General features: G+C 48.1%; 1 protein-coding gene across 1 annotated transcript in view; it reads right to left on the bottom strand.

Moving 5' to 3' along the window:
- LOC139394167 (mitotic spindle assembly checkpoint protein MAD1-like) overlaps positions 1–27,885 on the bottom strand; it is a 110,592-nt gene that overhangs the window by 61,617 nt on the left and 21,090 nt on the right. Inside the window, exons 12-16 of the mRNA XM_071142206.1 lie at positions 23,877–24,017; positions 19,509–19,565; positions 18,155–18,246; positions 14,616–14,706; positions 3,095–3,311 (exon numbers count right to left, since the gene is read on the bottom strand). Of these exons, the coding sequence (XP_070998307.1) occupies positions 3,095–3,311; positions 14,616–14,706; positions 18,155–18,246; positions 19,509–19,565; positions 23,877–24,017 (598 nt within the window). The remainder of the gene's footprint in view (positions 1–3,094; positions 3,312–14,615; positions 14,707–18,154; positions 18,247–19,508; positions 19,566–23,876; positions 24,018–27,885) is intronic.

Below are 27,885 nucleotides of genomic sequence, written 5' to 3'. Positions count from 1 at the left end.
TTGTCCTCCCTCTCCTCCTCCCTTGTCCTCCCTCTCCTCCTCCCTTGTCCTCCCTCTCCTCCTCCCTTGTCCTCCCTCTGTCCTCCCTCTCTCCTCCCTCTCTCCTCCCTTGTCCTCCCTCTCTCCTATTCTTCCCTCTCCACACTTCTTTGTTTCTCCTCTGTCTGTCCACTTCTCATTCTCTAGGTCCTCTCACGTTCCCTCTCCCTAAAACAGACAATTTCTGTGTTCTGTGTTCTGTGTGTGTGTGTGTGTGTCTCTCTAAACGGCCCATTTCTACAGTGAGTTTCAGTCTCTCTCCAGGGGTAACTAAAGCCGTGTTCACACTGCAGGCATTAATGCTCAAATCCGTTTTGGGATACCGACTGTCCAAACACCATGTTACAACCCACCAAAATCAGATGTGTGTGTTCACGCAGCAGTCATTGGCTGACACGGCTATGCTAGTTGTCATAGTAACGGCAGGCGTGCGAGCGGTGGTGGAGGCTGATTGGTGGTGGTGCTCGTGCTTCCTATCACTCAGAAGTTATGTAACAAGCTACGGTGACAACAACGCCTGCCATGTCCGTTTCCTCGTTGCTCGTGCTTCCTTCCTACGGTGACAACAACGCCCGCCATGTTTCCTCGTTGAACGTTCAGAAGCAGCGTAAGAACACTTAAAGCCTCAAAGGAAAATATGAGTCCTCTCTGGCTAGCCACAGCAGTCCGCTAACTAGCCGCAGCAGTCCACCAGTCAGCCACAGCAGTCCGCTAACTAGCCGCAGCAGTCCACCAGTCAGCCACAGCAGTCCGCCAACTAGCCACAGCAGTCCACCAGCCAGCCACAGCAGTCCGCCAACTAGCCACAGCAGTCCACCAGTCAGCCACAGCAGTCCGCCAACTAGCCACAGCAGTCCACCAGTCAGCCACAGCAGTCCGCTAACTAGCCGCAGCAGTCCACCAGTCAGCCACAGCAGTCCGCCAACTAGCCGCAGCAGTCCGCCAACTAGCCGCAGCAGTCCGCCAACTAGCCACAGCAGTCCGCCAGCTAGCCGCAGCAGTCCGCTAACTAGCCGCAGCAGTCCGCTAACTAGCCGCAGCAGTCCGCCAACTAGCCACAGCAGTCCGCCAACTAGCCACAGCAGTCCGCCAACTAGCCGCAGCAGTCCGCCAACTAGCCACAGCAGTCCGCCAACTAGCCGCAGCAGTCCGCCAACTAGCCGCAGCAGTCCGCCAACTAGCCACAGCAGTCCGCCAACTAGCCGCAGCAGTCCGCCAGCTAGCCGCAGCAGTCCGCCAACTAGCCACAGCAGTCCGCCAACTAGCCGCAGCAGTCCGCCAACTAGCCGCAGCAGTCCGCCAACTAGCCGCAGCAGTCCGCCAGCTAGCCGCAGCAGTCCGCCAACTAGCCACAGCAGTCCGCCAACTAGCCGCAGCAGTCCGCCAACTAGCCGCAGCAGTCCGCCAACTAGCCGCAGCAGTCCGCTAACTAGTCACAGCAGTCCACCAGCCAGCCACAGCAGTCCGCTAACTAGCCACAGCAGTCCGCTAACTAGCCGCAGCAGTCCGCTAACTAGTCACAGCAGTCCACCAGCCAGCCACAGCAGTCCGCTAACTAGCCGCAGCAGTCCACCAGCCAGCCACAGCAGTCCGCTAACTAGTCACAGCAGTCCACCAGCCAGCCACAGCAGTCCGCTAACTAGTCACAGCAGTCCGCTAACTAGTCACAGCAGTCCACCAGCCAGCCACAGCAGTCCGCTAACTAGCCGCAGCAGTCCGCTAACTAGTCACAGCAGTCCACCAGCCAGCCACAGCAGTCCGCTAACTAGCCGCAGCAGTCCGCTAACTAGCCGCAGCAGTCCGCTAACTAGTCACAGCAGTCCACCAGCCAGCCACAGCAGTCCGCTAACTAGCCGCAGCAGTCCGCTAACTAGCCGCAGCAGTCCGCTAACTAGTCACAGCAGTCCACCAGCCAGCCACAGCAGTCCGCCAACTAGCCACAGCAGTCCACTAACTAGCCGCAGCAGTCCGCCAACTAGCCGCAGCAGTCCGCCAACTAGCCGCAGCAGTCCGCTAACTAGCCGCAGCAGTCCGCTAACTAGCCGCAGCAGTCCGCTAACTAGTCACAGCAGTCCACCAGCCAGCCACAGCAGTCCGCTAACTAGCCGCAGCAGTCCACTAACTAGCCACAGCAGTCCACTAACTAGCCACAGCAGTCCGCTAACTAGCCGCAGCAGTCCGCTAACTAGCCGCAGCAGTCCACTAACTAGCCGCAGCAGTCCACTAACTAGCCGCAGCAGTCCACTAACTAGCCGCAGCAGTCCGCCAGCTAGCCACAGCAGCCCGCCAGCCAGCTAGCCGCAGCAGCCCGCCAGCTAGCCGCAGCAGTCCGCCAGCTAGCCGCAGCAGTCCGCCAGCTAGCCGCAGCAGTCCGCCAGCCAGCCGCGGCAGTCAGCTAGCCAGCAGTAGTCAGCTAGCCAGCAGTAGTCAGCTAGCCAGCAGTAGTCAGCTAGCCAGCAGTAGTCAGCTAGCCAGCAGTAGTCAGCTAGCCAGCAGTAGTCAGCTAGCCAGCAGTAGTCAGCTAGCCAGCAGCAGCAGTCAGAGAATTAAGGTGGAGAGAGAGGAGAAATAGAAAGACATGAGAAAGAATAGAGACAGAGAGAGAGGCCGACGATAGAGCGAGGGGCCGACGGTAGAGCGAGGGGCCGACGGTAGAGCGAGGGGCCCGACGGTAGAGCGAGGGGCCGACGGTAGAGCGAGGGGCCCGACGGTAGAGCGAGGGGCCCGACGGTAGAGCGAGGGGCCCGACGGTAGAGCGAGGGGCCCGACGGTAGAGCGAGGGCCCGACGGTAGAGCGAGGGGCCCGACGGTAGAGCGAGGGGCCCGACGGTAGAGCGAGGGGCCCGACGGTAGAGCGAGGGGCCGACGGTAGAGCGAGGGGCCGACGGTAGAGCGAGGGGCCGACGGTAGAGCGAGAGGATGAAGCTCGAGAGGCTGAAGTAGAGGCTTGCCAGTTCTCCGGTATAAATAATGTTTTGTTTCTGCATAAACCCTTAACGAGAGAACAGCCCGTCACCAGTGAAGAGCTGTCAGTGAGCTGTGTTTCTCCTCTTACCCAGGACCTCCTGTGAGGGAGGCAGACTGAGGCTGGTCTCTCCTGCAGCAGCAGCAAGAGGGATAGCGCCCCCTGTCTGCAGTGAGCGGAGGCGTTCCCTCAAACACTCCACTTCTGCCCTCAGCGCCTCCACTTCCTCCACGCGCTGCTGTTTGGCCATGCTCGTAGGGTTCAGACTGAAGTGCAGGACTTTGGTTTTGACCGGATTGTAGTCTCCCTGGAGAGAGAGAGAGAGAGGGGAAGAAAGAGAGAGAGAGAGAGAGGGCAAGAGAGAGAGAGAGAGAGAGAGAGAGGGGAAGAGAGAGAGAGAGAGAGAGAGAGAGAGAGAGAGAGAGAGAGAGAGGGGAAGAGAGAGAGGAAGAGAGAGAGAGGGGAAGAGAGAGAGGGGAAGAGCGAGATGGGAAGAGAGAGGGCAAGAGAGAGAGGAAGAGAGAGAGAGAGGGGAAGAGAGAGATGGGAAGAGAGAGATGGGAAGAGAGAGAGGGGAAGAGAGAGATGGGAAGAGAGAGATGGGAAGAGAGAGATGGGAAGAGAGAGATGGGAAGAGAGAGATGGGAAGAGAGAGATGGGAAGAGAGAGATGGGAAGAGAGAGAGGGGAAGAGAGAGAGGGGAAGAGAGAGAGGGGAAGAGAGAGAGGGGAAGAGAGAGAAAGAGAGAGAGGGGAAGAGAGAGAGAGAGAGGGGAAGAGAGAGAGAGAGAGAGGGGAAGAGAGAGAGAGAGAGAGGGAAGAGAGAGAGAGAGGGGAGAGAGAGAGAGAGAGAGAGAGGGGGAAGAGAGAGAGAGAGGGGAGAGAGAGAGAGAGAGAGAGGGGAAGAGAGAGAGAGAGAGAGAGAGAGAAGAGAGAGAGAGAGAGGGGAAGAGAGAGAGAGAGGTGGGAAGAGAGAGAGAGAAATGCTTTAGAAAAATGCCAGAACTGAATCTTACCAGAACACTGGTCATCATTTTACATTCATGTTCATGACAATTCCACATGTTGAATCAGTGTAAACAGCAACAAGCAGGAGATCTCCATCAGACCACGGGACAGTAAGAGATCTCGATCACACCACGGGACAGTAAGAGATCTCCATCACACCACGGGACAGTAAGAGATCTCCATCACACCACGGGACAGTCTTCCTGGTGTGTCAGCCTTAACCTCCACTGTCTTCCCGGTGTGTCAGCCTTAACCTCCACTGTCTTCCCGGTGTGTCAGCCTTAACCTCCACTGTCTTCCCGGTGTGTCAGCCTTAACCTCCACTGTCTTCCTGGTGTCTCAGCCTTAACCTCCACTGTCTTCCTGGTGTGTCAGCCTTAACCTCCACTGTCTTCCCGGTGTCTCAGCCTTAACCTCCACTGTCTTCCTGGTGTCTCAGCCTTAACCTCCACTGTCTTCCTGGTGTGTCAGCCTTAACCTCCACTGTCTTCCTGGTGTGTCAGCCTTAACCTCCACTGTCTTCCTGGTGTGTCAGCCTTAACCTCCACTGTCTTCCTGGTGTGTCAGCCTTAACCTCCACTGTCTTCCTGGTGTCTCAGCCTTAACCTCCACTGTCTTCCTGGTGTGTCAGCCTTAACCTCCACTGTCTTCCTGGTGTCTCAGCCTTAACCTCCACTGTCTTCCTGGTGTCTCAGCCTTAACCTCCACTGTCTTCCTGGTGTCTCAGCCTTAACCTCCACTGTCTTCCTGGTGTGTCAGCCTTAACCTCCAGTCTTCCTGGTGTCTCAGCCTTAAACTCCACTTCAAATAGTATTCATGTCCAGTATTGTAAGATTCTCCAAGACACAGACACATAGCAGTCAGACAGAGAGAGGGACAGACAGGCAAACAGAGGGACAGGCAGACAGACAGAGGCATAGCAGACAGAGAGAGAGAGAGAGCGAGAGAGAGCGAGGCATAGCAGACAGAGAGAGAGAGAGAGAGAGAGAGAGGTATAGCAGACAGAGAGAGGGGTATAGCAGACAGAGAGAGGGGTATAGAAGACAGAGAGAGAGGCATAGCAGACAGAGAGAGAGAGAGAGGTATAGCAGACAGAGAGAGGGGTATAGAAGACAGAGAGAGGGGTATAGAAGACAGAGAGAAAGAGGCATAGCAGACAGAGAGAGAGAAAGGGGCATAGCAGACAGAGAGAGAGCAAGAGGCATAGCAGACAGACAGAGAGAGAGAGAGAGACATAGCAGACAGAGAGGCATAGCAGACAGAGATAGAGAGGCATAGCAGACAGAGAGAGAGAGGCATAGCAGACAGAGAGAGAGAGGCAAAGCAGACAGAGAGAGAGATAGGCATAGCAGACAGAGAGAAAGAGGCATAGCAGACAGAGAGAGAGAAAGAGGCATAGCAGACAGAGAGAGAGAAAGAGGCATAGCAGACAGAGAGAGAGAAAGAGGCATAGCAGACAGAGAGAGAGAAAGAGGCATAGCAGACAGAGAGAGAGAGAGGCATAGCAGACAGAGAGAGAGAGAGAGGCATAGCAGACAGAGAGAGAGAGAGGCATAGCAGACAGAGAGAGAGAGAGGCATAGCAGACAGAGAGAGAGAGAGGCATAGCACAGGATGGTAAGTTGGTGGTTGAAGATATCCCTCTAGTGGTGTGGGGGCTGTGCTTTGGCAAAGTGGGTGGGGTTATATCCTTCCTGTTTGGCCCTGTCCGGGGGTGTCCTCGGATGGGGCCACAGTGTCTCCTGACCCCTCCTGTCTCAGCCTCCAGTATTTATGCTGCAGTAGTTTGTGTGTCGGGGGGCTAGGGTCAGTTTGTTATATCTGGAGTACTTCTCCTGTCCTATTCGGTGTCCTGTGTGAATCTAAGTGTGCGTTCTCTAATTCTCTCCTTCTCTCTTTCTTTCTCTCTCTCGGAGGACCTGAGCCCTAGGACCATGCCCCAGGACTACCTGACATGATGACTCCTTGCTGTCCCCAGTCCACCTGACCGTGCTGCTGCTCCAGTTTCAACTGTTCTGCCTTATTATTATTTGACCATGCTGGTCATTTATGAACATTTGAACATCTTGGCCATGTTCTGTTATAATCTCCACCTGGCACAGCCAGAAGAGGACTGGCCACCCCACATAGCCTGGTTCCTCTCTAGGTTTCTTCCTAGGTTTTGGCCTTTCTAGGGAGTTTTTCCTAGCCACCGTGCTTCTACACCTGCATTGCTTGCTGTTTGGGGTTTTAGGCTGGGTTTTTGTACAGCACTTTGAGATATCAGCTGATGTACGAAGGGCTATGTAAATAAATTTGATTTGATAGCAGACAGAGAGGCATAGCAGACAGATCTCTCCGGTTCTAAAATACATGGGAGTCATTGCGTCATGGTTAATACGGTTCTGCTTTTAATCCACTTTCACAGATCTCAACGCTTAAAGTGTGGTCTCAAAATACTCCCTCTCCCTTTCTCTCTCCCCCTCCTCTCACCCCCTCCCCCACCTCCCTGTTCTCCTCCCTCTCCTCTTCATGTTTACAGAGTAAATGAGTCCATCTCATCTTAAAAGGTCCGACGCAGCATTTCTATCTCAATAATGAAACGATTTCTGGGTAACAGTTAACACACTTACCGTGATTATTTTCAATTAAAACTCTCCAAAAGAAACAAATGTCTTCCTTCAAGACTTCTCAGTCAAGGGCAAGACTTTCTTCATCTATAATATCACAACACACTGTTTCTGTTTAGTAAATCCTATTCTAGGAAGGTCTGGTCTACAATATAAAACACTGTTCCTGTTTAGTCACTCCTATTCTAGGAAGGTCTGGTCTACAATATAAAACACTGTTCCTGTTTAGTCACTCCTATTCTAGGGAGGTCTGGTCTACATTATAAAACACTGTTCCTGTTTAGTCACTCCTATTCTAGGGAGGTCTGGTCTACATTATAACACACTGTTCCTGTTTAGTCACTCCTATTCTAGGGAGGTCTGGTCTACAATATAAAACACTGTTCCTGTTTAGTCACTCCTATTCTAGGGAGGTCTGGTCTACAATATAAAACACTGTTCCTGTTAAGTCACTCCTATTCTAGGGAGGTCTGGTCTGGTCTACAATATAAAACACTGTTCCTGTTTAGTCACTCCTATTCTAGGGAGGTCTGGTCTGGTCTACAATATAAAACACTGTTCCTGTTTAGTCACTCCTATTCTAGGGAGGTCTGGTCTACTACAATATAAAACACTGTTCCTGTTTAGTCACTCCTATTCTAGGGAGGTCTGGTCTACTACAATATAAAACACTGTTCCTGTTTAGTCACTCCTATTCTAGGGAGGTCTGGTCTACATTATAAAACACTGTTCCTGTTTAGTCACTCCTATTCTAGGGAGGTCTGGTCTGGTCTACATTATAAAACACTGTTCCTGTTTAGTCACTCCTATTCTAGGGAGGTCTGGTCTGGTCTACAATATAAAACACTGTTCCTGTTTAGTCACTCCTATTCTAGGGAGGTCTGGTCTACATTATAAAACACTGTTCCTGTTTAGTAAATCCTATTCTAGGAAGGTCTGGTCTACATTATAAAACACTGTTCCTGTTTAGTAAATCCTATTCTAGGGAGGTCTGGTCTACAATATAAAACACTGTTCCTGTTTAGTCACTCCTATTCTAGGGAGGTCTGGTCTGGTCTACAATATAAAACACTGTTCCTGTTTAGTCACTCCTATTCTAGGGAGGTCTGGTCTGGTCTACAATATAAAACACTGTTCCTGTTTAGTCACTCCTATTCTAGCAAGGTCTGGTCTGGTCTACAATATAAAACACTGTTCCTGTTTAGTCACTCCTATTCTAGGGAGGTCTGGTCTGGTCTACATTATAAAACACTGTTCCTGTTTAGTCACTCCTATTCTAGGGAGGTCTGTACTACAATATAAAACACTGTTCCTGTTTAGTCACTCCTATTCTAGGGAGGTCTGGTCTACAATATAAAACACTGTTCCTGTTTAGTCACTCCTATTCTAGGGAGGTCTGGTCTACAATATAAAACACTGTTCCTGTTTAGTCACTCCTATTCTAGGGAGGTCTGGTCTGGTCTACAATATAAAACACTGTTCCTGTTTAGTCACTCCTATTCTAGGGAGGTCTGGTCTACAATATAAAACACTGTTTCTGTTTAGTCACTCCTATTCTAGGGAGGTCTGGTCTACAATATAAAACACTGTTCCTGTTTAGTCACTCCTATTCTAGGGAGGTCTGGTCTACAATATAAAACACTGTTCCTGTTTAGTCACTCCTATTCTAGGGAGGTCTGGTCTACAATATAAAACACTGTTCCTGTTTAGTAAATCCTATTCTAGGGAGGTCTGGTCTACAATATAAAACACTGTTCCTGTTTAGTCACTCCTATTCTAGGGAGGTCTGGTCTACAATATAAAACACTGTTCCTGTTTAGTCACTCCTATTCTAGGGAGGTCTGGTCTGGTCTACAGTATAAAACACTGTTCCTGTTTAGTCACTCCTATTCTAGGGAGGTCTGGTCTACTACAATATAAAACACTGTTCCTGTTTAGTCACTCCTATTCTAGGGAGGTCTGGTCTACAATATAAACCACTGTTCCTGTTTAGTCACTCCTATTCTAGGGAGGTCTGGTCTACTACAATATAAACCACTGTTCCTGTTTAGTCACTCCTATTCTAGGGAGGTCTGGTCTACTACAATATAAAACACTGTTCCTGTTTAGTCACTCCTATTCTAGGGAGGTCTGGTCTACAATATAAAACACTGTTCCTGTTTAGTCACTCCTATTCTAGGGAGGTCTGGTCTACAATATAAAACACTGTTCCTGTTTAGTCACTCCTATTCTAGGGAGGTCTGGTCTACAATATAAAACACTGTTCCTGTTTAGTCACTCCTATTCTAGGGAGGTCTGGTCTGGTCTATATATAAAACACTGTTCCTGTTTAGTCACTCCTATTCTAGGGAGGTCTGGTCTACAGTATAAAACACTGTTCCTGTTTAGTCACTCCTATTCTAGGGAGGTCTGGTCTACAATATAAAACACTGTTCCTGTTTAGTCACTCCTATTCTAGGGAGGTCTGGTCTACAATATAAAACACTGTTCCTGTTTAGTCACTCCTATTCTAGGGAGGTCTGGTCTACAGTATAAAACACTGTTCCTGTTTAGTCACTCCTATTCTAGGGAGGTCTGGTCTACAATATAAAACACTGTTCCTGTTTAGTCACTCCTATTCTAGGGAGGTCTGGTCTACAATATAAAACACTGTTCCTGTTTAGTCACTCCTATTCTAGGGAGGTCTGGTCTACAGTATAAAACACTGTTCCTGTTTAGTCACTCCTATTCTAGGGAGGTCTGGTCTGGTCTACAGTATAAAACACTGTTCCTGTTTAGTCACTCCTATTCTAGGGAGGTCTGGTCTGGTCTACAGTATAAAACACTGTTCCTGTTTAGTCACTCCTATTCTAGGGAGGTCTGGTCTACAATATAAAACACTGTTCCTGTTTAGTCACTCCTATTCTAGGGAGGTCTGGTCTACAATATAAAACACTGTTCCTGTTTAGTCACTCCTATTCTAGGGAGGTCTGGTCTGGTCTACAATATAAAACACTGTTCCTGTTTAGTCACTCCTATTCTAGGGAGGTCTGGTCTACAATATAAAACACTGTTCCTGTTTAGTCACTCCTATTCTAGGGAGGTCTGGTCTGGTCTACAATATAAAACACTGTTTCTGTTTAGTCACTCCTATTCTAGGGAGGTCTGGTCTACAATATAAAACACTGTTCCTGTTTAGTCACTCCTATTCTAGGAAGGTCTGGTCTACAATATAAAACACTGTTCCTGTTTAGTCACTCCTATTCTAGGGAGGTCTGGTCTACAATATAAAACACTGTTCCTGTTTAGTAAATCCTATTCTAGGGAGGTCTGGTCTACAATATAAAACACTGTTCCTGTTTAGTCACTCCTATTCTAGGGAGGTCTGGTCTACAATATAAAACACTGTTCCTGTTTAGTCACTCCTATTCTAGGGAGGTCTGGTCTGGTCTACAGTATAAAACACTGTTCCTGTTTAGTCACTCCTATTCTAGGGAGGTCTGGTCTACTACAATATAAAACACTGTTCCTGTTTAGTCACTCCTATTCTAGGGAGGTCTGGTCTACAATATAAACCACTGTTCCTGTTTAGTCACTCCTATTCTAGGGAGGTCTGGTCTACTACAATATAAACCACTGTTCCTGTTTAGTCACTCCTATTCTAGGGAGGTCTGGTCTACTACAATATAAAACACTGTTCCTGTTTAGTCACTCCTATTCTAGGGAGGTCTGGTCTACAATATAAAACACTGTTCCTGTTTAGTCACTCCTATTCTAGGGAGGTCTGGTCTACAATATAAAACACTGTTCCTGTTTAGTCACTCCTATTCTAGGGAGGTCTGGTCTACAATATAAAACACTGTTCCTGTTTAGTCACTCCTATTCTAGGGAGGTCTGGTCTGGTCTATAATATAAAACACTGTTCCTGTTTAGTCACTCCTATTCTAGGGAGGTCTGGTCTACAGTATAAAACACTGTTCCTGTTTAGTCACTCCTATTCTAGGGAGGTCTGGTCTACAATATAAAACACTGTTCCTGTTTAGTCACTCCTATTCTAGGGAGGTCTGGTCTACAATATAAAACACTGTTCCTGTTTAGTCACTCCTATTCTAGGGAGGTCTGGTCTACAGTATAAAACACTGTTCCTGTTTAGTCACTCCTATTCTAGGGAGGTCTGGTCTACAATATAAAACACTGTTCCTGTTTAGTCACTCCTATTCTAGGGAGGTCTGGTCTACAATATAACACACTGTTCCTGTTTAGTCACTCCTATTCTAGGGAGGTCTGGTCTACAGTATAAAACACTGTTCCTGTTTAGTCACTCCTATTCTAGGGAGGTCTGGTCTGGTCTACAGTATAAAACACTGTTCCTGTTTAGTCACTCCTATTCTAGGGAGGTCTGGTCTGGTCTACAGTATAAAACACTGTTCCTGTTTAGTCACTCCTATTCTAGGGAGGTCTGGTCTACAATATAAAACACTGTTCCTGTTTAGTCACTCCTATTCTAGGGAGGTCTGGTCTACAATATAACACACTGTTCCTGTTTAGTCACTCCTATTCTAGGGAGGTCTGGTCTGGACTACAATTTATGAACTGTGGGAAGGAAGAAGAGACGAGAAAGAGAAGAGAGAGAGAAGGGGGATGAGGAAAGTTTGATTGAGTTACTCAGGAGAGAGGAGGAGAGGGAGGAGAGGGGAGGGTGAGTCTCTTTTCTGATAATAAGACAAAATGCCCTAAGGCTTATCAGGACGTGTGTGTGTGTGTGTGTGTGGTGTGCGTGTGTGTGTGTGTTTGATGATGTGCCCCAGCAGTAGTAAATGAAGCCATTATCTGTTTTTACAAGGCAGACGTCCATTGGAGTGTAGAGGAGAGGAAGAGGTAGAGGAGAGGAAGAGGTAGAGGAGAGGAAGAGGGAGAGGAGTGTAGAGGAGAGGAGTGTAGAGGAGTGGAGAGAAGAGGAGTGTAGAGGAGGGGAGGGGAGGGGAGGGCTGTTATCTAGTACCAGTTCAGTGGGGTGTAGAGGAGAGGACTGTTATCTAAGTACCAGTTCAGTGGGGTGTAAAGCTTGGTAACATTTTAGTAAAGCTTGGTAACATTTTAGTAAAGCTTGGTAACATTTTAGTAAAGCTTGGTAACATTTTAGTAAAGCTTGGTAACATTTTAGTAAAGCTTGGTAACATTTTAGTAAAGCTAGGTAACATTTTAGTAAAGCTTGGTAACATTTTAGTAAAGCTTGGTAACATTTTAGTAAAGCTAGGTAACATTTTAGTAAAGCTAGGTAACATTTTAGTAAAGCTTGGTAACATTTTAGTAAAGCTAGGTAACATTTTAGTAAAGCTAGGTAACATTTTAGTAAAGCTAGGTAACATTTTAGTAAAGCTTGGTAACATTTTAGTAAAGCTAGGTAACATTTTAGTAAAGCTAGGTAACATTTTAGTAAAGCTAGGTAACATTTTAGTAAAGCTAGGTAACATTTTAGTAAAGCTTGGTAACATTTTAGTAAAGCTAGGTAACATTTTAGTAAAGCTAGGTAACATTTTAGTAAAGCTAGGTAACATTTTAGTAAAGCTTGGTAACATTTTAGTAAAGCTTGGTAACATTTTAGTAAAGCTTGGTAACATTTTAGTAAAGCTTGGTAACATTTTAGTAAAGCTTGGTAACATTTTATTAAAGCTAGGTAACATTTTAGTAAAGCTAGGTAACATTTTAGTAAAGCTTGGTAACATTTTAGTAAAGCTAGGTAACATTTTAGTAAAGCTTGGTAACATTTTAGTAAAGCTTGGTAACATTTTAGTAAAGCTAGGTAACATTTTAGTAAAGCTAGGTAACATTTTAGTAAAGCTTGGTAACATCCTGCTTTAGAACATACGCTGAAGCAAATTGGACAAATGGAAGGATGTGTGTTTGTCTGTGTGTCTCTGAGTGTGTGTGTCGGGATAAGTGTGTGTCTCTCTCAGGGTGTGTGTGTGTCTCAGGGTGTGTGTGTGTCTTTCTATCTTTAAAGAGGAAAGGAAAACCTTGTCTCCTAAAGTGTTATTCGTGATCTAAATAAGTAGAGAGGAACACCATCTTCTCTTTTAATGAAGGGGGGGGAGAAAATAGCGAGAAAATAGTGAGAGAGAGAGCGAGAGAGAGATGAAGAGGAGAGAAAGAGAGAGATGAAGAAGAGAGAAAGAGAGAGATGAAGAGGAGAGAGAGAGGAGGGAAAGGGAGGAGAGAGAGGAACAGTGGAGTTCACAGTAACTGTTAGAAAATGGTTTGGAACCTGAGGCCAGAAAGATCTGACAATTAGACCAGAACACACAGGAACATGATGTGCGTGTGTGACCAGAACACACAGGGACATGAAGTGTGTGTGTGACCAGAACACACAGGGACAGGAAGTGTGTGTGTGACCAGAACACACAGGGACAGGAAGTGTGTGACAGAGAGAAAGTGACAGAAAAAGCTACCCTTCATGTCTACCTCGGACAGGTCCTCCAGACATGTAGGCAGACTCTAAACTAGCAGTCTGATCTAAAACGCTCTCTAGTTGATAGTGTCCCATCACTGCTGTGGAATAGGGAATCTAATCTCTGTGTGGCTTTAGGGACCATCAGGACTGGGACAACAGTAGGACTGATTCTATTAAGATCCCCCCACACACACACAGAGAGAGGATGAGTTGGGTTGAAACTAGGGCTGTTATGGTGACCATATTACCGCCACACCGGAGGTCACTAGTCATGAAGACAGTCAAATTCCACATGACAGTTTAGACACGGTAATTAGGCTTCTCTGTAGGCTATATCACATGGATTTACTGTGAAGGTGTAGGCTGTATTACATGGATTTACTGTGAAGGTGTAGGCTGTATTACATGGATTTACTGTGAAGGTGTAGGCTGTATTACATGGATTTACTGTGAAGGTGTAGGCTGTATTACATGGATTTACTGTGAAGGTGTAGGCTATATCACATGGATTTACTGTGAAGGTGTAGGCTGTATTACATGGATTTACTGTGAAGGTGTAGGCTGTATTACATGGATTTACTGTGAAGGTGTAGGCTGTATTACATGGATTTACTGTAGGCTATATCACATGGATTTACTGTGAAGGTGTAGGCTATATCACATGGATTTACTGTGAAGGTGTAGGCTGTATTACATGGATTTACTGTAGGCTATATCACATGGATTTACTGTGAAGGTGTAGGCTATATCACATGGATTTACTGTGAAGGTGTAGGCTGTATTACATGGATTTACTGTGAAGGTGTAGGCTATATTACATGGATTTACTGTGAAGGTGTAGGCTATATCACATGGATTTACTGTGAAGGTGTAGGCTGTATTACATGGATTTACTGTGAAGGTGTAGGCTGTATTACATGGATTTACTGTGAAGGTGTAGGCTGTATTACATGGATTTACTGTGAAGGTGTAGGCTGTATTACATGGATTTACTGTGAAGGTGTAGGCTGTATTACATGGATTTACTGGAGGCTATATCACATGGATTTACTGTGAAGGTGTAGGCTATATCACATGGATTTACTGTGAAGGTGTAGGCTGTATTACATGGATTTACTGTGAAGGTGTAGGCTGTATTACATGGATTTACTGTGAAGGTGTAGGCTATATCACATGGATTTACTGTGAAGGTGTAGGCTATATCACATGGATTTACTGTAGGCTATATCACATGGATTTACTGTGAAGGTGTAGATTATATCACATGGATTTACTGTGAAGGTGTGGATTATATTACATGGATTTACTGTGAAGGTGTAGACTATATCACATGGATTTACTGTGAAGGTGTCAATCATCCCTGATGTGGATGATTGACAGGTGAGTTACCCACACCTCCCAGGCCAGAGAGCAGCCCTGACGTGGATGATTGACAGGTGAGTTACCCACACCTCCCAGGCCAGAGAGCAGCCCTGACGTGGATGATTGACAGGTGAGTTACCCACACCTCCCAGGCCAGAGAGCAGCCCTGTATGTCGAGTCCTCACACACACGACTGTGTACCTGTAAGTTGTGTCTCTCCAGCCTCAGCTCTAGAACATTGTTCTGTTCTTCCAGACGTTGTCGCTCTCCCTCCAACTCCTCAATCTTCAGCCTGCCGACACAACACAACACACACACACACACTCCTTAGATGAATGAGCTCAATAGCGATGATGATTCTGAGTGTAATGAAGCGGTGTGTCTCCTCTCCATTAATGAACTGATTGTTTGTTTTGATATCCAGACTGTAGTGAAACAGAGACACTAATCACAACGTGTGTAATTGATGGTAAAGTGTGTGTGTGGTCTACATGGGGTAGGGTAGGTAAGTGGAAAGCAGGTGTGTGTCAGGCCATTGTGATGTAAACATGTCGTCATGACGACATGAACACCATCTAATAGTAATTTAATAACCCTACAAGATAACTAGATAAAACACCAAGATCGCTTCATACATTCTAATGTTCTTCATTCCTCAGTTCTATGTTCCATAGTTCTATATTCTACAGTTCTGTTCCATAGTTCTATATTCTACAGTTCTGTGTTCCATAGTTCTATATTCTACAGTTCTGTGTTCCATAGTTCTATATTCTACAGTTCTGTGTTCCATAGTTCTATATTCTACAGTTCTGTGTTCCATAGTTCTATATTCTACAGTTCTGTGTTCCATAGTTCTATATTCTACAGTTCTGTGTTCCATAGTTCTATATTCTACAGTTCTGTGTTCCATAGTTCTATATTCTACAGTTCTGTGTTCCATAGTTCTATATTCTACAGTTCTGTGTTCCATAGTTCTATATTCTACAGTTCTGTGTTCCATAGTTCTATATTCTACAGTTCTGTGTTCCATAGTTCTATATTCTACAGTTCTGTGTTCCATAGTTCTATGTTCTAACGTTTGGCGTTCTATTCATGGGTTACATTTTAACAAACAAACATTTTAACTTGTTTTGGACTGACGCCCGACTGAGCATATTCTCAATACAAAGTCAATTAACGCTGATGAAGATTTCTCCAAAAGTAAATTATAGTGGTTTAGAAATGCAACCCCATTCTGAAGGAGACACATCATTAGTAGGAAAACCTCTGGTCGTCGTTATGATGTCACAGATTGACATTAGATGCAGCATGACGTCAGCGTCGCTGGCTAACCTCTGGTCGTCGTTATGACGTCACAGATTGACATTAGATGCAGCATAACGTCAGCGTCTCTAATGACAACATTGCCATCCGTCTAAAGTCAATTTGACAAAATTAAAAGGCAGAGTTATTTCCTCCTAAACATGAACCTTCTTCAGCAGTGGGATGGTATTTCCTGGCTCTTCAGTCGACTGTCAGTCTGTCCAGAGTGACTTTAGGTCAGCACCTGTGACGTCACCTTGACAACGTTCATAACGACTGTCAGTCTGTCCAGAGTGACTTTAGGTCAGCACCGTGACGTCACCTTGACAACGTTCATAACGACTGTCAGTCTGTCCAGAGTGACTTTAGGTCAGCACTGTGACGTCACCTTGACAACGTTCATAACGACTGTCAGTCTGTCCAGAGTGACTTTAGGTCAACACTGTGACGTCACCTTGACAACGTTCATAACGACTGTCAGTCTGTCCAGAGTGACTTTAGGTCAGCACCGTGACGTCACCTTGACAACGTTCATAACGACTGTCAGTCTGTCCAGAGTGACTTTAGGTCAGCACCGTGACGTCACCTTGACAACGTTCATAACGACTGTCAGTCTGTCCAGAGTGACTTTAGGTCAGCACTGTGACGTCACCTTGACAACATTCATAACGACTGACAGTCTGTCCAGAGTGACTTTAGGTCAGCACTGTGACGTCACCTTGACAATGTTCATAACGACGACATGACGCCAGAGTGACTTTAGGTCAGCACTGTGACGTTATGAACGTTGTCAAGGTGACGACTGACAGTCTGTCCAAATCAAATCAAATTTATTTATATAGCCCTTCGTACATCAGCTGATCTCAAAGTGCTGTACAGAAACCCAGCCTAAAACCCCAAACAGCAAGCAATGCAGGTGTAGAAGCACGGTGGCTAGGAAAAACTCCCTAGAAAGGCCAAAACCTAGGAAGAAACCTAGAGAGGAACCAGGCTATGTGGGGTGGCCAGTCCTCTTCTGGCTGTGCCGTGTCCAGAGTGACTTTAGGTCAGCACTGTGACGTCACCTTGACAACGTTCATAACGACGGCATGACGCCACAGAGTGACAACGTATGAAGAGTTTTAACGTTCCACTGTTCTATAATTTAGTGTTCTAACGTTCTGTGTTCTATAATTTAGTGTTCTAGCGCTCTGTGTTCTAGCGTTCTGTGTGTGTCTAGTAGTTGAGGGAGCTTGTTGATCTCCAGTGTGATAGTAATGTCAGGGGGACTTCCTCCATAGGCTTCCTGTCTCCTTCACTCTTCATCACATGATCAACGACTTGATTCTCCCTCCATACCTGTCTGACCTCCATTTCTTCCTCTATCGCTCCCAGTGGACCTCGCATCCCTCTCCTCCTCTTCTTCACCCCCCACTTCTCTAACTAACCTCTTCTCCCAGCCTCTCCTCCTCTTCTTCACACCCCACTTCTCTAACTAACCTCTTCTCCCAGCCTCTCCTACTCCCTCTTCTCTAACTAACCTCTTCTCCTCTTCTTCACCCCCCACTTCTCTAACTAAACTCTTCTCCCAGCCTCTCCTCTTCACCCCCCTCTTCTCCCAGCCACCTGGCCCCCCACGCTCCCTAGCAAGCCGCCTGGCCCCCCGCGCTCCCTAGCCAGCCAGCCTGGCCCCCCGCGCTCCCTAGCCAGCAAGCCTGGCCCCCCGCGCTCCCTAGCCAGCCAGCCTGGCCCCCCGCGCTCCCTAGCCAGCCAGCCTGGCCCCCCGCGCTCCCTAGCCAGCCAGCCTGGCCCCCCGCGCTCCCTAGCCAGCCAGCCTGGCCCCCCCGCGCTCCCTAGCCAGCCAGCCTGGACCCCCCGCGCTCCCTAGCCAGCCAGCCTGGACCCCCCGCGCTCCCTAGCCAGCCAGCCAGCCTGGCCCCCCGCGCTCCCTAGCCAGCCGCCTGGCCCCCCGCGCTCCCTAGCCAGCCAGCCTGGCCCCCCGCGCTCCCTAGCCAGCCAGCCTGGCCCCCCGCGCTCCCTAGCCAGCCAGCCTGGCCCCCCGCGCTCCCTAGCCAGCCGCCTGGCCCCCCGCGCTCCCTAGCCAGCCGTCTGGCCCCCCGCGCTCCTTAGCCAGCCGCCTGGCCCCACGCGCTCCCTAGCCAGCCGCCTGGCCCCCCGCGCTCCCTAGCCAGCCGCCTGGCCCCCCGCGCTCCCTAGCCAGCCGCCTGGCCCCCCGCGCTCCCTAGCCCAGCCAGCCTGGCCCCCCCGCGCTCCCTAGCCAGCCAGCCTGGCCCCCCCCCGCGCTCCCTAGCCAGCCAGCCTGGCCCCCGGGCTCACTCCATTCTCTCTCACCCTCCACTCCTCTGAACTCCTCCTCTCTGTAAATGGCTCAGTATGGTAGTACTGAACCATATAGTATGGTACTTCACCTCTCTACTGGTGTTAAGTGTGTGAGTTACCGGAGTGTGTTGACTTCCTCGTTCGTTGCTAAGGGGTTGCCCTCGGCGACGGAGTCTTGCTGCTTCTTCATAACCTCCAGCTCCAACTCCATCTAGAACACAGAGACACACACACTTACTAACCCAGACTAACATAAAAACAGACCCAATCACTCCGATGCCTTCCCCCTCCCTCCGGCCCACTCTCCCCCATCTGCCCCCGGCCCCATCTTCCCCTCTCCCCCATCTTCCCCCTCCCTCCGGCCCCCTCTCCCCCCTACCTCCAGCCCCCTCTCCCCCCTCCTTCCGGCCCCCTCTCCCCCATCCCCCCCTCCCTCCGGCCCCCTCTCCCCCTCCCTCCGGCCCCCTCTCCCCCCTACCTCCAGCCCCCTCCTTCCCCCTCCTTCCGGCCCCCTCTCCCCCATCTCCCCCCTCCCTCCGGCCCCCTCTCCCCAATCTCCCCCCTCCCTCCAGCCCCCTCTCCCCCATCTTTCCCCTCCCTCCGGCCCCCTCTCCCCCCGACCTCCAGCCCCTTCCATCCGGCCCCCTTTTCCCCCGACCTCCTCTCCCCCCTTCGGCCCCCTTCTTCCCCGTCCTTCCGGCCCCCTCTCCCCCCGACCTCTAGCCCCTTCCCTCCGGCCCCCTCTCCCCCCTCCGGCCCCCTTCTTCCCCCTCCCTCCGGCCCCCTCTCCCCCATCTTCCCCCTCCCTCCGGCCCCCTCTCCCCCATCTTCCCCCTCCCTCCGGCCCCCTCTACCCCCGACCTCCAGCCCCCGACCTCCTCTCCCCCCTCCCTCCAGCCCTCTCTCCCTCCATCCATCCATCTCTCCCTTCTTCCCACTGACCAACTCTCCCTCCCCCTCATATATTCCATCCCCCTCTTCCTCCATCCATCTCTCCCTCCTCTCCCCCTCATATATTCCACCTCCCTCTCTAAATGCTCTATACCACTATTCCCTAAACAGACAGCACAGCGGTGCATCCCCCTCCATCTGTCTCTCCTCTGATGGAGACTAATCAATGAAGGAGATGTCTGGGTAACAAGGGAAGAGAGGAGGAGAGGGACGCGGCTCGTGATTCAACACCACTCAGACACACACAACGATACATTCATTCATTCCTCTCCCTCTTCTGTCTCTCCTCAGACAGAGAGGTAATCACAAGGTGGAGAGACGAGAGGGTGTGTGTGTGTGTGTGGCGAGACGATTTCACACGTGTCACTTCCCATCACCACGGCAATTGTGACGTTGCCCTGGCAACAGGAACAGCCAAGTGTGTGTTATAAACGACCGCCGTCTAGGAAAAACACGCGTTATTTCACAGGGTGTGTGTGTGTGTGTGTGTGTGGGTGTGTGTGTGTGTGTGTGTACACTCACAGTCTGTACTTGTAGTTTGAGGGCCCCAGCCTCCTCTTGGGCTTTAGTCAACAGAACCTGCAGAAGAGGGAGAAAAACACCACTTAGACAAGAGGGGGGGGGTGTGTGTGTGTGTGTGTGTGTGTGTGTGTGTGGCAGGCAGATGGAGGAAGACTGGTAGAGAGACAAATATTCTATAACAGCCTCCACTCTTCCTGGAGGGCTTTCCCACTAGATGTTGGAACATTGCTGCGGGGACTTGCTTCCATTCAGCCACAAGAGCACTAGTGAGATCAGGCACTGATGTTGGGAGACCAGGCCTGGCTCGCAGTCAGGGATCTGTGCAGGACAGTCAAGTTATTCCACATCGATCTCGACAAACCATTTCTGTATGGACCTCGCTTTGTGCACAGGGGCATTGTCATGCTGAAACAGGAAAGGGCCTTCCCCAAACTGCCACAAAGTTGGAAGGAACAGAATCGTCTAGAATGTCATTGTATGTTGTAGCGCTAATATTTCCCTACACTTGAAATAAGGGGCTCGAACCGTGAAAAACAGCCACAGACCATTATTCATCCTCCACCAAACTTTACAGTTGGCACTTTGCATTGGGGCAGGTAGCGTTCTCCTGGCATCCTCCAAACCCAGATTCACCCGTCGGAATGCCAGATGGTGAAGCGTGATTCATCCCTCCAGAGAAGGCGTTTCCAGAGTCCAGTTGCGGCGAGCTTTACACCAGTCCAGCCGCGAGTGTTATTGAGCATGGTGATGTTAGGCTTGTGTGCGGCTGCTCGGCCATGGAAACCCATTGAAGCTCAGATCACGTGGTTACCACCCTGCATGAACACGGCTCTGGGATACGAATAAATAACATCAGCTAGGAAAACAGCCAGCTAATGTTAGCTAGCTAACAGTACACTGTAGCTTGAAATTAAACCACTGTCTGTCAAAATTAGAAACGTGTAATATCTGTCATTGTGCTGATGTTGCTTCCAGAGGGCAGTTTGGAACTTGGTAGTGAGTGTTGCAACAGAGGACAGACAATTTTTACAAGCATTTTTACAAGCATTGCACTTCAGCACTCTGCGGTCCCGTTCTGCTGAGGTCGTGTCGCCTACCACTTCACGGCTGAGCCATTGTTGCTTCTAGATGTTTCCACTTCACAAAAACAGCACTTAAAGTTGACCGGGGCAGCTCTAGCAGGGCAGAAATTTCACAAACTGACTTGTTGGAAAGGTGGCATCCTATGACGGTGCCCATGTTGAAAGTCACTGAGCTCTTCAGTAAGGCCATTCTACTGCAAATGTTTGTCTATAGAGATTGCATGGATGTATGCTCAATTTTATACCCCTGTCAGCAACGGGTATGGCTGAAATAGCCAAATCCACTAATTTGAAGTGGTGTCAACATAACATACATACATACATACATGCATGCACAGTTGAAGTCAGAAGTTTACATACACTTAGGTTGGAGTCAATAAAACTAGTTTTTCAACCACTCCACAAATTTCTTGTACTAACATATTATAGTTTTGTCAAGTCGGTTAGGACATCTACTTTGTGCATGACAAGTAATTTTTCCAACAATTGTTTACATACAGATTATTTAATTTATAATTCACTGTATCACAATTCCAGTGGGTCAGAAGTTGACTGTGCCTTTCAACAGCTTGGAATATTCCAAAAAATTTGGTCATGTCTTCTGATAGTCTGACATAATTTGAGTCAATTGGAGGTGTACCTGTGGATGTATTTCAAGGCCTACCTTCAAACTCAGTGCCTCTTTGCTTGAAATCATGGGAAAATCAAAAGAAATCCGCCAAGACCTCAGAAAAAAGACCTCCACAAAAATTATAGAAAACTCTGCTTTGTCTGGTTCATCCTTGGGAGCAATTTCCAAATGCCTGAAGGTACCACGTTCAATGGTACAAACAATAGTACGCAAGTATAAACACCATGGGACCACGCAGCCGTCATACCGCTCAGGAAGGAGACGCGTTCTGCCTCCTAGAGATGAACGTACTCTGGTGCGAAAGTGCAAATATATCCACAGTAAAACGAGTCCTATATCAACATAACATGAAAGGCTGCTCAGCAAGGAAGAAGCCACTGCTCCAAAACCGCCATAAAAAAAGCCAGACTACAGTTTGCAACTGCACATGGGGACAAAGATCATACTTTTGGAGAAATGTCCTCTGGTCTGATGAAACAAAACCAGAACGTTTTTTTCCAATATTAACCATCGATGTATTTGGAGGAAAAAGGGGAAGGCTTGCAAGCCGAAGAACACCATCCCAACCGTGAAGCACGGGGGTGGCAGCATCATGTTGTGGGGCTGCTTTGCTGTAGGAGGGACTGGTGCACTTCACAAAATAGATGGCATCATGAGGTAGGAATACTACATGGATAGATTGAAGCAACATCTCAAGACATCAGTCGGGAAGTTAAAGCTTGGTAGCAAATGGGTCTTCCAAATGGACAATGACCATATTTCTAAAGTTGTGGCAAAATGGCATAAGGACAACAAAGTCAAGGTATTGGAGTGGCCATCACAAAGCTCTGACCTCAATCCTACAGAATATTTGTGGGCAGAACTGAAAAAGCATGTGTGAGCAAGGAGGCCTACAAACCTGACTCAAGTACACCAGCTCTGTCAGGAAGAATGGGCCAAAATTCACCCAATTTATTGTGGGAAGCTTGGGGTCATATTGCACTTCCTAAGGCTTCCACTAGATGTCAACAGTCTTTAGAACCTTGTTTGAGGCTTCAACTGTGAAATGGGGGCGAATGAGAGGAGATTGAGTCAGAGGTCTGCCAGAGAGGCATGAGCTGACCACGCGCGTTCACATGATAGTTTGCTTGCGTTCCATTGCAATTCTACAGACAAAGGAATATTCCGGTTGGAACATTATTCAAGATTTATGTTAAAAACATTCTAAAGATTGATTCTATACATGGTTTGACATGTTTCTACGGACTGTAAAGAAACTTTGACTTTTTGTCTGCACCTAGTGATGGCGCCGCATGAATTTTGATTACTGGGCTAAACACGCGAACAAAAAGGAGGTATTTGGACATAAATGATGGACTTTATCGAACAACACAAACATTAATTGTGGAACTGGGATTCCTGGGAGTGCATTCTGATGAAGATCATCAAAAGGTAAGTGAATATTTCTAATGTTATTTCTGACTTCTGTTTACTCCACCACATGGCGGATATCTGTTTGGGTTGTTTTGGTCTCTGAGCGCCGTACTCAGATTATTGCATGGCGTGCTTTTTCCGTAAAGTTTTTTTGAAATCTGACAGAGCGGTTGCATTAAGGAAATGTGGATCTAAATCCATGCATAACAGTTTATTATGAGTATTCCTGTAAATTGATGTGGCTCAAAATCACCGGATGTTTTGGAACTACTGAACGTAACGCGCCAATGTAAACTCAGATTTTTGGAACTTCACCGAACAAAACATACATGTATTGTGTAACATGAAGTCCTATGAGTGTCATCGGATGAAGATCATCAAAGGTTAGTGATTCATTTTTATCTCTATTTCTGCTTTTTGTGACTCCTCTCTTTGGCTGGAAAAATGGCTGTGTTTTTCTGTGACTTGGCTCTGACCTAAACATAATCGCTTGGTGTGCTATCGTCGTAAAACCTTTTTGAAATCGGACACTATGGTGGGATTGACAACAAGTTTATCTTTAAAATTGTGGATAATACTTGCATGTTTGAGGAATTTTAATTATGGGATTTCTGTTTTGAATTTGGCGCCCTGCACTTTCACTGGCTGTTGACGAGGTGGGACGCTAGCGTACCGAGAGAGGTTAACTAGCTAACGTTAAGTGACGTGTGTGATCTTACACTTTGTTTGCCTAGCTAGGTTCATGGTTTCCCTAACTTGCTAGCTATAGGTCTTAAATTAAAAGTGTACTGTCAGTTGAGCGCCAAGTGTTCGCTCTGAGAGCAAAACGAGATGGGCGGGGCTAAAGCTCCGAGAGCAAAACGAGATGGGCGGGACTAAAGCTTAAGAAGGTGTGAACTCTGCTGAATGGGTGTAGACAAAGAAGAGCTCTTCACCAGATACCAAAACATTCAAAGACCATTTTCTCAAAAGTGAGTTTACAAAGTTGATCAACTTCAAAGCAGAATTACTTTCCCATTGTTCAACTGTAGTGTATGAGATCCCATCGTGTAGCTCTGTGTGTCTACTTTTATCCAATGTAAAAAATAAAAAAACAAACACACAATTTACAATTCTGCTCCATAAGACCGAATCTATGTTGAGACAGAGACACAGACAGACATCTAGGTTGAGACAGAGACACAGACAGGCATCTAGGTTGAGACAGACAGAGACACAGACACAGACAGACCGTCTCCCTACCTCCATCTCTGTATTGTGGTTCTGAGTCTTGGTCAGTACATCTTCTGCCTCTCTGAGTCTGCGGCTGAGTTGAGGAGTGTAGTCACTAGAAGACAGCTCACTGTCATAGGACTCCAGGATAGCGCGCATCCCATCCCTCTCCTGGAACACACAGGAAAAAGAGACAGTGAGTGTAGTCACTAGAAGACAGCTCACTGTCATAGGGCTCCTGGAACACACAGGAAAAAGAGACAGTGAGACAACTAAAAACACATTCATTATTGAGGAACGTAGGCTTTTGTCATAAACCAGTTTTAAAATGTATTCAACAAGGCAAGTCAGTTAAGAACTAATTCTTATTTACAATGACGGCCTCCCGCCGGCCAAACCAGGATGACGCTGGGCCAAATGAATGTAGATGCTAATCTGGCTAATGGTGCTAACCATAGTACTATATCTGAATGTAATTCACTATGAAAATAAAAAGTTTTTTTGGAAAGAGAGCAATGGCCGCCGACGTGTTATATAGATCGTTGAAAATGAATGTCTATAAAAAAAAATATATATATATACATACATACACACACAGTCATCTCAGGGATCCGTCTTAAAAACATCACACAGTGGAAATGTCAGAGGTCCTCTCATCATTAAACAGTCTAAAATAAATAGACACAAAATGCCTAAATACTTCCTAATAATATCCCAGGTGTTCAGGTGGAGTTGACCTTTAAGAGAACACAACTGGCCCCCTTTAACATGTGTGTATGTGCCTCTCATTTCCAAGTCAATTAAATGGAGACCTGGGGAGGTAACTCTTCTAAAAATCACTCTCTCTGGAACGTGTGAGGCTGTGAAGGTCATGGTAGGGCTGTGAAGGTTATGGTAGGGCTGTGAAGATCGTGGTAGGGCTGTGAAGGTCGTGGTAGGGCTGTGAAGATCGTGGTAGGGCTGTGAAGGTCGTGGTTGGGCTGTGAAGGTCATGGTAGGGCTGTGAAGGTCATGGTGGGGCTGTGAAGGTCATGGTGGGGCTGTGAAGGTCATGGTGGGGCTGTGAAGGTCATGGTGGGGCTGTGAAGGTCATGGTGGGGCTGTGAAGGTCATGGTGGGGCTGTGGAGGTCATGGTAGGGCTGTGGAGGTCATGGTAGGGCTGTGGAGGTCATGGTAGGGCTGTGGAGGTCATGGTAGGGCTGTGGAGGTCATGGTAGGGCTGTGGAGGTCATGGTAGGGCTGTGGAGGTCATTACATCTTGCTGAGATGTAGAATGTTCATCCTGTGTTGTTAACGGCTGTGATGTAATGAGGGCGTGTCAAATCAGTCGGCCACAACGGCGATCATAACAACGAAGGACAGACGCAGAGAATGAGGGAAGAAGAGAAAGATGGAGAGCGAGAGAGAGAGAGAGAGAATAACCAAATTGGTGTGAAATGACCGTTTAATTCAGACCGACGGAACTTGTTGTTTTCTCGCCAGTCATTTGTCACAGAACAAACAACTGAGACCAATCACACACCCATACACACCCACCCATACACACCCATCATCACACACCCATCATCACACACCCATCACCCAACCATCACACACCCATCAATACACACACACCCATCAACACACACACACCCATCAACACACACACACACACACACACACACCCATCAACACACACACACACACACACCCATCAACACACACACACACACCCATCAACACACACACACACACACCCATCAACACACACACCCATCAACACACACACACACACCCATCAACACACACACACACACCCATCAACACACACACACACACCCATCAACACACACACACACCCATCAACACACACACACACACATCAACACACACACACACACACATCAACACACACACACACACACATCAACACACACACACACCCCCATCAACACACCCATCAACACACACACACACACACCCATCAACACACCCACACCCATCAACACACACACAAACACACCCATCAACACACACACACACACACACACCCATCAACACACACACACACCCATCCACACACACACCCATCCACACACCAACACCCATCCACACACCCATCAACACACACACACCCATCAACACACACCCATCAACACACCCACACACCCATCAACACACACCCATCAACACACACACACACCCATCAACACACACACACACACCCATCAACACACACACACACACCCATCAACACACACACACACACCCATCAACACACCCATCAACACACACACACACCCATCAACACACACACACACACACACCCATCAACACACACCCACACCCATCAACACACCCACACCCATCAACACATCCATCAACACACACACCCATCAACACACCCATCAACACACCCACACCCATCAACACACCCATCAACACACCCATCAACACACACACACCCATCAACACACACACACACACCCATCAACACAGACACACACACACCCATCAACACACACACACACACCCATCAACACACACACACACCCATCAACACACACACACACACCCATCAACACACACACACACCCATCAACACACACACACCCATCAACACACACACACACCCATCAACACACCCACACACCCATCAACACACCCACACACCCATCAACACACCCACACCCATCAACACACCCATCAACACACACACACACCCATCAACACACACACACCCATCAACACACACACACCCATCAACACACACACACCCATCAACACACACACACCCATCAACACACCCATCAACACACCCACCCATCAACACACCCACCCATCAACACACACACCCATCAACACACCCACACCCATCAACACACCCATCAACACACACACACCCATCAACACACCCACACCCATCAACACACCCATCAACACACACACACACATCAACAAACACACACACACCCATCAACACAGACACACACACACCCATCAACACACACACACACACCCATCAACACACACACACACCCATCAACACACACACACACCCATCAACACACACACACCCATCAACACACACACACCCATCAACACACACACACACCCATCAACACACCCACACACCCATCAACACACCCACACACCCATCAACACACCCACACCCATCAACACACCCATCAACACACACACACACCCATCAACACACACACACCCATCAACACACACACACCCATCAACACACACACACCCATCAACACACACACACCCATCAACACACACACACCCATCAACACACCCATCAACACACCCACCCATCAACACACCCACCCATCAACACACACACCCATCAACACACCCACACCCATCAACACACCCATCAACACACACACACCCATCAACACACCCACACCCATCAACACACCCATCAACACACACCCATCAACACACCCATCAACACACACACACCCATCAACACACACACACACACACCCATCAACACAGACACACCCATCAACACACACACACACCCATCAACACACCCATCAACACACACACCCATCAACACACACACCCATCAACACACACACACCCATCAACACACCCATCAACACACCCACACCCATCAACACACCCATCAACACACACCCATCAACACACCCAGCAACACACACACACCCATCAACACACACACACACACACACCCATCAACACACACACACCCATCAACACACACACACCCATCAACACACACACACACACCCATCAACACACACACACATCAACACACCCACAACCATCAACACACCCACACCCATCAACACACACACACCCATCAACACACACACACCCATCAACACACACACACCCATCAACACACCCATCAACACACCCATCAACACACCCATCAACACACACACCCATCAACACACACACCCATCAACACACACACCCATCAACACACACACCCATCAACACACACACCCATCAACACACACACCCATCAACACACACACCCATCAACACACACACCCATCAACACACACACAC

This window comes from Oncorhynchus clarkii, unplaced genomic scaffold, assembly GCF_045791955.1.
Source record: "Oncorhynchus clarkii lewisi isolate Uvic-CL-2024 unplaced genomic scaffold, UVic_Ocla_1.0 unplaced_contig_9327_pilon_pilon, whole genome shotgun sequence".
Classification (NCBI taxonomy): Eukaryota; Metazoa; Chordata; class Actinopteri; order Salmoniformes; family Salmonidae; genus Oncorhynchus; species Oncorhynchus clarkii.
Note: the sequence above shows the minus strand (reverse complement) of the source record. Positions and strands in the feature narration are given on the sequence as shown.